Below are 12,342 nucleotides of genomic sequence, written 5' to 3' on the forward strand. Positions count from 1 at the left end.
GGATGGGAATGTTTTTGTTTTAATTCAAGTAAATTTGATTGCTGCATTCAAAAGACTCATGCCACTATAATATGAACAAGATGATTTGCTACTTAGAAACTGGATAAAGGAAAATTAGAGACCGGATGAGGGGAAAAAAAAGGAAAACTGATACTGAACTACTAGAGAAAAAAATGAGAGAAAGTAAGGAAGAAGAAAAAGGAAGGAAAAGCTGAAGATTAAGTGAATTAATTCCTGAAAAAGAGAAACCGAGATCGCGTCGGAGGTGGTGTTACGGGCTGAGTGGGTTGGACTCGTTCCCAGTAGTACTGATGACGCGAGATGGGGGCAAAGCTGGGGGTGGAATCTGAGCTGGTTCGGATGGAGCTGGCGGAAGATGGGAGATTGTTGGGGGAAGAAGAGCCTGCTGAGAGTGAGCTTGAAGCGCGTGAGTCGAAGACCGAAGGGATCCTTCTGAGGAACGCGACGGTTGCTCGGACTGGTTTGACTGCACGTTCGTCATCTTCATCGTCTTCCTCATCATCGCTATCGTCCAAGTAGCCGTCATTATTGTTGAGGAATACCGACAGAAAATCACGTTCCGCGTGCTGGTTGTTGCTGCTTCTTGAGACTTTGTATTTGGAGGCCGCGTTGTGAATGTTGGGTGAACACCACGAGGGGGATAAGCTGTACTCTTTCTTCTCGGCCTTGATGCTCGTGATCTCCTCGAGCTGTTCCTCTTGCTCACTTGCAACCGGACGGGATTGGATTTTTTGAAGCATCTTTGCACATCCGCCGGAGTCCAATCTAGAAATTGAACAATTGATTTTGGAGGGCGATGAGAGGCAAGGTGATAAGGCAACCCGAGTTTGCAAATTTAGAGGTGAACTGGTAGTTTGCTGTTGGGAGACGGAAGCTCGAGTTGAGATGCGCGGTTTCTGCCCGCGAACTGATGAAGGGCGGTAAGAGGCCTGTTTCTGTCGGACGCAGTTGCTGCTTTGGGGTTGTTCACGTTGCTTGGGGCGGGCAAGGTTGCGACGAGGCTGCGATGAGGATTGGATGGAAGACATCTTGATGCGAGTACGGTTAAACTCGCGAGAGCTGTGAGCTGAGTGCGAAGTGTAAAGGGTGGTGTGATACTGGGGGTTGAGCGCAGGAATAGTTGGGAGCGGGGGCTTTCCGAAAACTATGAGGGATGAAGTGGGATGATGGTGGGAACTCATAACGGTAGTCCTCTTTTTATAGAAAAACCTAGCTGGCTCGAAAACATGCACATTGACATTCCGCCCAGTTAGTCGTCTGACTCTGACTTGACCCAATTGCAAGCCCACTCAAATGAGGACCGGCCGAGATGGCGGTCCGGCCTCTTCCCCGCGTAGGGCTCGGCGGACCAGATTGAAATCGTCTCCAAAAAAATATTAACCAGCCCTCTCTTGGTTCTGCCTTCAACTTGCTCGTCATGAGGGGTCCCAGGATCGCCCCGGGCCCAGGCTAACATGTCCTGACAGTTCACCATTCATGCACACCCACTGGAGCCAAGTTAGTTGCTTCCAGCCCCCTCCCACATGCCGTTCCGCACTAGCATGCAGGCACATCAAGGGTCCCGGTTTCTCCACGGCGGCGCACGGGCTGAGGCTGTGCCAAGCCGGCCTTGCGGACAGATCCGGGCATGCCCTTACATCCCTATCCAAGGCGTGCTCATGGCAGTCTCAGCCTTTTTCATTTCTCCTGTTGGGGTCGTGGACGAGGGGACCTTTCTTGGTTGGTCCGAATCCCTGACATGTGCTGCGGTAGCGCCACGACGCTCTCAACGCGTCTTGCGTCCCCACCTTCTCACAGAGCTCGTTGAGTCACCCCTGTTTTTGGGGGACTATTATTTGAGCTCTCTTCTGTGCGTTGCGCCCGGTGGCTGCTGTACCACCACCCTCCCAGCTCATCCATGTGAGTGGTCAGGGTGTGTTTCCGGGCTCATTCTAGGCCCGGGGAGATTCATCCAAGCCGGAAAGGAGAACGCCCGAATCGAAAAAAATGGAAAAAATGGGGTCGACATTGTTCCCTCTCTGAGTCTTGGAAAGATGTTAATATTTCCAGCTCAACTGGCCTCTTTCCTCTGAACTCGAATCGCACCCACCGAATTAGGTTTGAGCTGAGCCAGCCAGGTTTCAAAATAGATACCGAGAAATAGCTCATCAAACCAAGTCGAATCGATGTCCGCACTGTATCTACATCCATGTTGTGTCGCGTGTTACGCATCGTCAAATGCCTCCCTGTGAAGTTTGATGAAAACACCCATTGGAGAAAGGGCCAGGCTTTCAGGGGAGTAGATATCACCACGAGACGATTCGACGTCATCCGACATTGTAGGCCGGCTTGCGTTACGTCCCGCAAGCAAATTCCACTAAGGTATATTTCTACAAACAATCGGCCAAAACATTGTGTAAAATATACAATCGACAATGTTGCTTCCTTTTGTCTCTAGAGTTGGCCGTGATACATTTTGGCCATTCGATCTCGCTCAAATCAAACTGGCAGCCGGTCTCGGTCGAGGGTCTCGTTGGATTCCGACTGGCCTGGCATTTGGGACAAACGATCTCTAAACAATGGCAAGTGATCTATTTCTGGATTGTTGGCTTTAGACATGAGGTTACATGACTTGTAAGAGCATAGTCGTGCTGAGTCTACCTTCCTTAGCCTTTTTTTACTCAGTGACGCAATAATAATGCCCCCGGCCCATTGCCCTGAGGTTTCTATCCGCCAACGTTTCCGTTTCTTTGGAAACTTTCGCGAATGGTTCACCCATCATCACCTGCTATTTTTTTTCTCACACCGGACATTCCTCCGGTCTTCTCTACCCTCAGTCTCCACGACTACATTTTTGGCGAAGAGTTCCCCCCTTCTTCCCACACCGATTGGCATTCTTAACCGCTCCCGACTTAGAATACAATTGCCGTTCCCCAATTCCTTTCGTCAATCCTCCAATTCAATTTCATCTGACCGTCTTATCCAGTCCCCAATCGGGAGGCCAAAAAGTCTTTACAAATTACGTCTCCGAAAGAGAATTTAACCATGGGTGGACTCAACTTATTACTTGTTCTAGTACTATACTTCGTCCTAATATCTACCGTGGCTAGTCATGGTTATGTGAAGTCCTGGGCATCTGAAGACTTAAAATTTCAAAAGGCTCAAAAACAACCTCTCAGTGACACCGCTTTCCGGAACGCGCCATCAAATATCGGCTGGATTGGCAGTCAATTTATCAACACGCCTGCATTCGTTTGTGGAGCCTCAGAAACTCCAAAGGATAAGGTGGCCCCACCAGGCGGAATCCTGTTCAGTGCGCCCGAGCAAAGCGCGAAAAAGACTATGTCGGTCAACGCTGGTAGCAAGGTATCGTTAATTATTGGAGGGAACCAGGGTGAAGGGTAAGCTAAGACGACTATCGTTGGTATTCTTAAACTAATTTTCCATGTTCGATATGTCCAGCTTTCCTCACCCCACTGGACATATGCTGGCCTATCTTGGCTATTGCGGAAAATCTTCGACGGCTTGTCAGGACTTTGATGCCTCTAAAACGGAATATCACATGATACAAGCCGAAGCCGATGGGATCTCTAACAAGCTCCGGAAACAGTTTAATTCTGAACAAGATGGACATCGCTGGGATGTCCCAATTCCGAAAGACATTGTGGATGGAAGCTATATTCTGCGGCTGGAAATGTAAGCTTTCTCTCGAACAGCACTGCTGACAAAGAAAAAGGTACCCAAAGCATGAGCTCTAACAATATGATTTTTTCTCCTTCTTTTTTCAGGATCGCATTTGGCCAATCAAGTTCTGAAGAGGGCCACCAGGATCAATACTACGTATTTTGTGGACAAATAGCAGTCAAAGGAGGTACCGGATCAACTCCTATCCCGGAAGATGACCAGCCCACCGTCAGGCTTCCAGGCGCATACAAATCTGGAAATATCAGCCCGAAATCACTACCCTCCCCGCTCAAGTTGGTCGCAGACTTGAGTGCCAAAGAGGCTAACAGTTCAAAAACAAAGTTTGAAGCAAAATCTTTTGAAAAAGATGAACGCGACGAAATTTTGTCCACTGGTTCCTCAGCGGATCCAGACCCGCCAGCATCGCCACCAGCATCCTCGGATAAAACAGATAAGATATCGGCGACATGTGGTGATCGATGTTTCAACAAAAAATTGACCGAGGTGAAGGATTTGGCTCCGAGCTGCTCTGTCGATCAACTCGCATGTCTTTGCAAATCTCAGAAATTTGTGAAGGCCTATCAATCTTGTTGCAATGATCATTGTCAGGTGAGTTTCCTTGGACCTCATTGCATACGTCGTTCGGTCTTATCGCTCGATCTCATCACTTGCGATATCTACGCTTTATTTCTCCTTTAGGGCGTTCGAGAAACTCGTGCAGCTGTCAACGACATATACGTCAAATGCGATTCAGCCTAGTCTTCCTATACTTCGGAAGACCGCCCATATTGTCAAGGATTGATCTTTGATGATCTCGCAATTTGTATTCTTCTCTTTGTCTTGGGGGCTTCGTTGTGTATATAATTTTCAAATGGTTTGTAGCTTGCAGCTCACATGTTCGGTTGATTTCTCTAGTTTGTTTTTGTTAAATTATCAATTCTTCTTCGACTCGAGTCTCTTTCTAAATCCTTGATCAAGTGAGCCATGACTTGGTTATTCGCGAAGTACGTATAGGATGCATTATGGCTTGACGTGATTTCCTTGAGACCAAAACTATTGAGATCAGCTGATTGTCTGCAATCATCCACCCATCCTTTCGAACTCATTGCTCACCAAGCTGAGTGTTTGAGTTTGATAGCCTCCTTAGTGCGTTTGAGTTGACGAAGAGGCTGGACAATGCCGTCTCAAATATAGATGAAATATGTTGGGGTAGGACACAAGTACCTCCCCAGAGCATCCGCATTGTCGTAGGAGTAACTTGAGGAGTAGCAGATAAGCTTACCCCCCGGATTAGCGCCACTCCTGCCCTCCAACCACATCGGCGAGGGCATGTTAGCTTATGTATGTAAGTTGTGTCTGGTCAGCCAGGGGCAGCCGCAGGGAAGGGCAGGGCACTGGGGCCTGCATGTGTATAGCCATTCCAAAAACGCTTGGCTTCCTTGGAAGGATTTTCCACTTGGATTCCCTACTAACTTAACTAAGTCCCTCTATTGGGGACGCCGTCCCGCAGGGACCCTCCAAAGGAGCGACTTCGACCCTGCGGCAGGAGAGAATTTATAGAAAAATGATGTTTTTCAATCCTTTCTCATCTGAACGCGCCATTTGTCACCAGGTAATAAGTTTGTGGGGAAGCAAAATGTGCACAACATCATGGAGTTCCTTTGTACATATTATACAAATTTTTTGGGGCCTTGGGTGCCCCATGAAGTCCTTTATTGTGACTGACAAGTGTCCACTTCATTGTGCATTCCACATTTTGCACTCTACAGAATCTGAAATTGATAATGTTACAACTATGATTGCAGCCCAGAGGAGTTGAGGATGAGAAAAAATTGTAGAAAGAAGGGTGCAGCTGAAGCCATCCCAGAAATGTAAATTAAAGCAAAAAAGGTTCAGAAACTCATGTGGGAGATTGGTTTTAAAAAAGTCCCCACCAAAATGCCTAATTCTCTACTGCCACGGGGTTGACATAGAATGTGAGTCCCTCTTTTGGAGATTGCTTTGCTCCCCCGAGGAGGGAATTAGCTAATTTAGAAATTTTAGCAACAAAAAAAATAGAAAAATTGGTGCGCTACCCGCAGGTCAAATTCACAGTGGTGCTGGCGCTCCAGCTTAGCGCGATCCCCTTGTTTCAGGCCGAGGGACGGGGGACCTGGATCGCCAAAAGCCCCAGTGGGCATATCTGCCATCAAGTTGCATAGGCCATTGATTGGAATTCTAAGCATGATTTGAGGGCGCTCAATCATCAATGTAAATCTGGCAGAGCTTTATTTGGGTAGAATGAATGTTTTTGTTAACTTTTAAGACATGTGCTTCATCATTGTAAAACTTTTTTGTTGAAAAGAAACCTATAATTAGTTATCCAAGCAAATAGTTATGGATCAATGATTTTTCTGCCTAGATTTGATGATTACAAAGCAGCCGGTTAGCCTAAATGTAATTGACATGAATTTATTTGAGATGTCCACTTTACACCCATTGGGGGGTACCTGTTGCCCTTCAACAGGTATTTGTGGGCCCTTGCAGGGACCCATGGCTGGTGCAGAGCTATGTACTTCCTTGAATTCTTACTAAGATGGAACACCCCTCACCCGCCATGGGTGCCTGCAAGGGCACACAAGTACCTTCTGAAGCGTGGCAGGTACCCGCCAACGGGTGCAAAATGGCCCCCGGACTGGGTTGCGATTTGGTTCCGGCAACACATGGGAGTTGTTTTCCCAGAAAACGGGAGCCGTTTTTCCAATCCTCTCAATTTATTGCACATCTCTGAAGATTGGTATCCATCCAGTTTGACACAAATTTTCATCTGGATAAATGCCCGCCGCTTCGAAGGGGCCTTGCAAAGCAAGCCTCTGAAAGAGGGGCTTGTGAGCAAAGTGTCCACCATGGCCTGAGAGCTACGGCTTTTTTTGGCTTCTTTGCAACTCCACACACCGTGAACTTTGGCATGGAGTGAATCATCTCATCTTTGTGGCCACAGCACTTTTTGGCACATTTCAAGCAAATAATATCCATTCCCTTGGGTGGTGGCAAGAGTCCAAAGGCGCCGTGTTCAATATTGGCAGCGGGGCATACCTTGCCCCCCAGGCCTGCTTAAAGTTGTTTAACAATGTTCACAAAAAGCCTTGAACACCCGCTTGATAATATCCATGCAAGTTGGACCCGGCCAACTTGGAATCCCCCATTGACAGCAAAGTATGCAACCAGATGCAACCCCTTGGCCATCTAGCCCAGAAAGATGAAGAAAACCCAAGCTTTGAAAGAGATACAGCCCCTGTATTCCTCCAGTGGTTCACGTCAAGAAGGTCGTACTGGCCAGAACCCATGATATTTTTGGCCAGCTATCACAGCGCAGACAAGCAATTTGGGAATTACAGTATATGTATAGCAATGATGTCCTTAGGGATACATACAACTTTCAGGCTACAACAGTATATATATATATTTTTGCGGTACATGTATATAGAGAGGATAGGCATAAATATGTACTCTGGAGGAGAAAATACATCTAGCTGTGGGGAAATTAAGAGATCAGGGGAGATGGGCAGGTCGGGTTCCGGGAATATATATGAGAGGACCAGAAAAGAGGGATACAAGAAACTGGGAATCGGACGGCTTGGTGATTGGTCTTGAGCTTGCACTGGATACGTCAGGGAATAAGCTTTAGTATATAAATCAAGAGGGGTTCTTCCTAGATGCGCAAGAACGGCGAAGTAGCTTTGGACTGTCCAAATATAAACAGATTATTGTTAAAGATAAGCGAACGAGCACCATTTCTGCCAACTGAGGATGAGAGGTTTGACGATGCGTTCGAAGGAGCCTTGGTCGAGTAGAAAGAGCTCCTGGTGAGTTTTGCCGCAATCGGCGCAAACAGTCTTGCGGTTCGTGGCGGGGCGTTGGAGGGCGGCGTGGCCGGCGAGTTCGAGGAGGGCGAGGCGCTCCCATTTGCGATGGAAGCGGATGCCGTCGCGGGCGACGGAGTGAGCGCCGTTGAGATAGCAAGGCGCGGGGCCGGGTGCTTCGGGGAAGATCCCGCGGACGATGGGCTCGCGCGACGGACACTGCTTCATCCATTGGCCGAGCCGCGCCACCGGCCGGACCGACCGCCCGACTTTGATGTACGTCCCTCCGCCTTCCACGCCCGCCGCCTTCGGCCGCATCTCGTGACAGTACAGATATCCCGTCGAGCTGCCGTCCTTCTCACTCGGCACCTTCGACATCTCCATCTTCAATGCGATCTTCACGTCTTCCGGCAACCCCGGCGCAATCCAATCTATACAAACGACAGCCTCTGTCAGCACCCCGCGATGGTCACCCGAGCCGGGCGGACAAGCGGGCACGCACCCGAGAACTTGACCCATGTGCTATTGGCGAACCATGCGCCTTCTTGGGCGCGAGTTTTGTGGTAATGCTGGAAGCAAAAGCGGGGGACTGTGGAGTGCGGGGTGGGGGACGGGTCGTCATGGGCGGAGCTGGAGAGCCCGAGGATCGCGTCGAGCTCGTCGAACCGCTCGGCCATCCCCTCGCTCGCCTTCATCGGCCTGCGCGAGCACGGCTTTCCCTGCTGAGTCGTGCCTGCACAGCGGCCGGTCGCCGACGGAGTGGCTGTGGGCGAGTCGGATGGGGAGGTCGCCGCGGTGATGGTCGGCGTTTTCGGCGGGCGGCTTGTTTGTGTGGCGGGCTTGCTGGGCGTCGAGGGCTTCGCCGCGGCGAGGGGCTCGGTTTTGCTCGGCTTTCTGTGTGGGGTTGGAGGCTTGGACGCGGTGGACTGATGTTTGGCGGGGTTTGGGGAGGTCGGGCCGGTGAGATCGATCGCAACTTTTCCTGCTGGGTTTGAGTGCCAGGGGTTGGGCGCGTTTGGGGTTGGCTTGGACGGGGTTTGGATGGGGCTGGGCAGGTTGATGTTTAGTTTGTTTGAGCTGCTCAGGGGTTTGGATGCGGCCGGCTTTGGATGTGAAGCAGACATGGTGTTATTATTGGGCCTGGCTTCTGTTGGGCGAGCATGATTGGTGTTGAGGGGTGTGGGGGATGGGGGCAGGGCTTGAGGTTTCTTTCCGGTTGGTTGTGGGATGGGGAAGGCGATTGGCTTCGGGTGATTGATCGGAGGGCTTGGTGGGGCTGGAGGTCGTGAGGCGGGGATGGGCAGAGGCATCCGGATGGGCGATCCTGATGGGTTTTGGGGGGGTGATGGTATCGGGGGCCTTTGGGGAGCGTACCAGGTCTTGCTTTGGGCGGCTGGACGCTGGCAGGATGTGCGTTGCCATTGGGCTGTGGGGTGAGGCTGCTGGGCTCCTGGAGGCTGCTCGTGCGATGGATGGTGGCTGAGACGCATACGCTGGAAACGGCCGAGGATCCTGTCGATGCGTGAGGGGCCCGGCGGGTTCCCCCCTTCTGGTTCCTCCGGGCTGGCCATCGTGGCTGGTCGGCGAGGATGTTGGCGGGGAGAAGTGACTGGGAGGAGGAAGACTGGCTGGATTACATCAGCACCGCCCTATGTATGTAAGCACCGCCCGCCACTCACAGCAGCAGATTTCAACAACCGCAAACCTCCGAGGAACGCAGCCAAAGAACATGAGCGCAGCCCCAACAAGCCGGCGCTCGGCCGGCTCGACCGCCGTCCGCACCCGACCGGCCCGCACGGGAACAGCAACCGCCAGCAGCAAAACCAACCAGAAACAAAGGATCAATCTGGCAGGCTCGACGGCCGTCATCTCCGATTATTTCCACTATGCGATCAACTGCATCCTCTACCAACGCGCGATCTACGACCAGGCGGACTTCAAGATGGTCAAGAAATTCGGCCTGCAGATGATGGTCGTCGAGGACGAAATGATTGCCGACTATCTCAAGAAGATCGTCGATCAGGTTCGCGGTCAGTCTTCTCAAGCCTTCCTGCTCGATTCTCTATCCCTTCCAAAACCAGGAGAGGAACAGCCATAAACGTGATTCATTTCATAGAGGAGATAGCCAGACTGATGTGTTCTCAAGTGAACCGAGCATTCTCATGAGCAGTTTGGCTAGTTGAAGGAAAGATATCCCGACTAGTACTGGTCATCCAACGGAAAGACAACGGCGAGACGATCGAGCGATGGGAATTCGATGTACACGTTGAACACCCGGCGGTCGACGCACACGGAACAGATACAGCACCACCCTCTGCCCAAGCGCAGCCCTCCTCCTCCTCGGCAACGGATCAACGCCAGCCTCGGGCGAAATCGAAAACGCTGGCAGAAGTCCAGAGCGAGATCCAGGTGATCATCCGCCAAATCATTGCCACTGTATCTTTCCTGCCGATCCCCGAGGCGCCGCGTAAGTCCCGTGTCTATCCATGCAGCCTCGACAGCCCGATACCGAAAGCGGCTGTTCTTGTCCCAGGGACATTCAAGGTGCTGGCACACACTCACTCCGTTGGCCAGGACGAAGCCACTCAATGGAACGACAGCGACGCCTTTGACATCACCGAGGGAGCTGAAAGGGTACCATCTCTCCCCTGCTTCAACGCCCCCTTCTGTCTCCAAATTCACCGCTGGCCCTACCGTCTCACAGGTCAAACTCAAATCATTCTCTACCGCTTTACATCGGGTAGACACCGCAGTGGACTACAAGTTGAGCAGCACTCTCTCTCCGCTTCACTGGCCGTCCCCTGACCGATTCGACTTTTTTTCTGCACGGATCAAATGTGTACCCAATCGTCAACGACATCGAATCGTAGACTGGGAGAGTCCGTCATCTGAGTCGCGGCGTGGTAAACCTATGCTTGTACAATTGATCGATGCATTTATATGGTTGTATTGCCACATATATTGGTTTACTCTCCAGGAAAGTGCAGTCCAAGGAACCCCTCATCGGTTCTGCGAAGGTGGGAGTATGCGGAGAATTAATATTCATCAGAGAATCCACAAATCCCTGCCGATCTTCTGCAGTATACATACATTACATGTAGAGGTACCCATGTGAACCTTGAGTTCTGGAGCTCTCCGAGTTCAAAATACACCCGTCCATGCACTTCTTTTATATCCAATATATTCCAATCTTCTCTTCCAATGTTTTTTTCTGAGCCTTCCTTCATAAGCTCAAAGGTTTCCTGTACCATAGGTACACCATTCCCAATTTCCCAAACCTTTTTCCCAATGTTTTCCACCAAGTTGCTATCCTCAACTTCGCCTATTTCCTTTTCCGGTACCTACGCTATTCCCTCCTCTACTTCCAAACACGAGCCAACCTTTTTTAAACGGACTTACTTCGCGCACTGCGAAAAGCTCTTCGCGCACTGTGCAGTGCGCGAAGTTTGCAAACACTTCGCGCACTGCGCGTGAAGGGCGCAACTTTTTCAAATTATTTTTTGACCAATCAATAGAAAAGCTTATTATTGTCCTCTGTGAATTTATTTGGAGTTTTTTGAAGCTTCCTTGTATGCTTAAAAATCCCACCAATAAAAAAAACAAGTACAGCCATTTGGGGACCTGGAATTCATATTCCCACCAGTCAAAAAATCCAAATAATTTAGTGAATAATGATACATATGAATTCAAACTTTTTAGAATTTTTTGGCCACTTTGTGCAAGAATAAGGCTTTCAAAAATTAGGAAAGTTCACCACTTACTGGCGCATTTTGGCATATCTTGAGAAACAGTTACTGGTTTTTGAAAGCCTTGTCCTTGTACAAAGTGGCCAAAAAGTTCTAAAACTTTTAAATACATGTTTAATATGATTCAATAAATTAATTGGATTTTTTGGCCTGTGGGAATATGAATTCCAGGTCCCCAAATGGCTGTACTTGTTTTTTTTATTGGTGGGATTTTTAAGCATACAAGGAAGCTTCAAAAAACTCCAAATAAATTCACAGAGGACAATAATAAGCTTTTCTATTGATTGGTCAAAAAATAATTTGAAAAAGTTGCGCCCTTCACGCGCAGTGCGCAAAGTGTTTGCAAACTTCGCGCACTGCACAGTGCGCAAAGAGCTTTTCACAGTGCGCGAAGTAAGTCCGTTTTTAAAACAAGAATATATTCATTATTTCTGTGTTCACCCTGTCCATGGCTATCCCTGTCCAAAAGAAATACCATTTAGCTCTTCAAGCAAATAACCCCCCATCTCCTGCAATGCAATCATTCTTCATGGCAGTAACTTCCACTGCCCAATTGATCTTGTCTCCTGAAAACATGCTGCTTCTATTCCTGCACTTTGTTATTCAAATTTGCCAATTTACTAAACCTGGGCCCCAGCTCCTACCAAAGATAATGGACACCCAATGAGCCCTGTGCCGCTCCTGTATTCTTTAACTTATCCCTGTCCTTTGTTATTCAAATTAATCAATTTGCTATACCTGGGCTCCAGCTCCTGCAATTGAATCCTTGGCCCTTTGCCGGATGGCAATCCAGCTAGGCAAAAACCATAAGAATCTACAAGAGCTTCTAAACACTTTCGACCTGCCAACGTTCCCAGAGGATTGTTTTGCCCTGAATATCAATATGCCAGTGGTATTTATCTGCAGCTTATGCTTGGCCAATGGCTTTGCAAATGGTGCTAATTTGTAGATTTGTGACATACTGCCACAGGTAAGTCCAAATCATAACTGGTCCTAGCACCAGGGGAGATATGTTCCCACTCCCCAGGGAGTGCCACAGCTGAATTTTATGTGAGTTTTGGTTGGATGTG

The 12,342-nt window shown here is 49.3% G+C and overlaps 4 protein-coding genes across 4 annotated transcripts; 2 read left to right on the plus strand and 2 right to left on the minus strand.

The window, feature by feature from the left end:
* Nucleotides 1-227: 227 nt before the first annotated feature.
* On the minus strand, nucleotides 228-1,049 carry PtA15_6A453 (uncharacterized protein; the record flags this gene model as incomplete). Its single annotated transcript, XM_053170160.1, has 1 exon — nucleotides 228-1,049. The coding sequence occupies one exon, from the start codon at nucleotides 1,047-1,049 to the stop codon at nucleotides 228-230; it is 822 nt and encodes a 273-aa protein (XP_053021379.1).
* Nucleotides 1,050-3,045: 1,996 nt separating this feature from the next.
* PtA15_6A454 (uncharacterized protein) lies at nucleotides 3,046-4,443 on the plus strand (the record flags this gene model as incomplete). The annotated part of the gene is made up of 4 exons (XM_053170161.1): nucleotides 3,046-3,401; nucleotides 3,463-3,696; nucleotides 3,789-4,293; nucleotides 4,384-4,443. 4 exons carry the CDS (start codon nucleotides 3,046-3,048, stop codon nucleotides 4,441-4,443), a joined length of 1,155 nt encoding a protein of 384 aa, XP_053021380.1.
* A 3,535-nt stretch (nucleotides 4,444-7,978) lies between these two features.
* PtA15_6A455 (uncharacterized protein) lies at nucleotides 7,979-9,097 on the minus strand (the record flags this gene model as incomplete). The annotated part of the gene is made up of 1 exon (XM_053170162.1): nucleotides 7,979-9,097. The coding sequence occupies one exon, from the start codon at nucleotides 9,095-9,097 to the stop codon at nucleotides 7,979-7,981; it is 1,119 nt and encodes a 372-aa protein (XP_053021381.1).
* Nucleotides 9,098-9,255: 158 nt separating this feature from the next.
* On the plus strand, nucleotides 9,256-10,331 carry PtA15_6A456 (uncharacterized protein; the record flags this gene model as incomplete). The annotated part of the gene is made up of 2 exons (XM_053170163.1): nucleotides 9,256-9,556; nucleotides 9,697-10,331. The coding sequence occupies 2 exons, from the start codon at nucleotides 9,256-9,258 to the stop codon at nucleotides 10,329-10,331; spliced, it is 936 nt and encodes a 311-aa protein (XP_053021382.1).
* Between the last annotated feature and the right edge of the window lie 2,011 nt (nucleotides 10,332-12,342).

The sequence above is a fragment of the Puccinia triticina genome, chromosome 6A, assembly GCF_026914185.1.
Source record: "Puccinia triticina chromosome 6A, complete sequence".
In the NCBI taxonomy this organism is placed as follows: Eukaryota; Fungi; Basidiomycota; class Pucciniomycetes; order Pucciniales; family Pucciniaceae; genus Puccinia; species Puccinia triticina.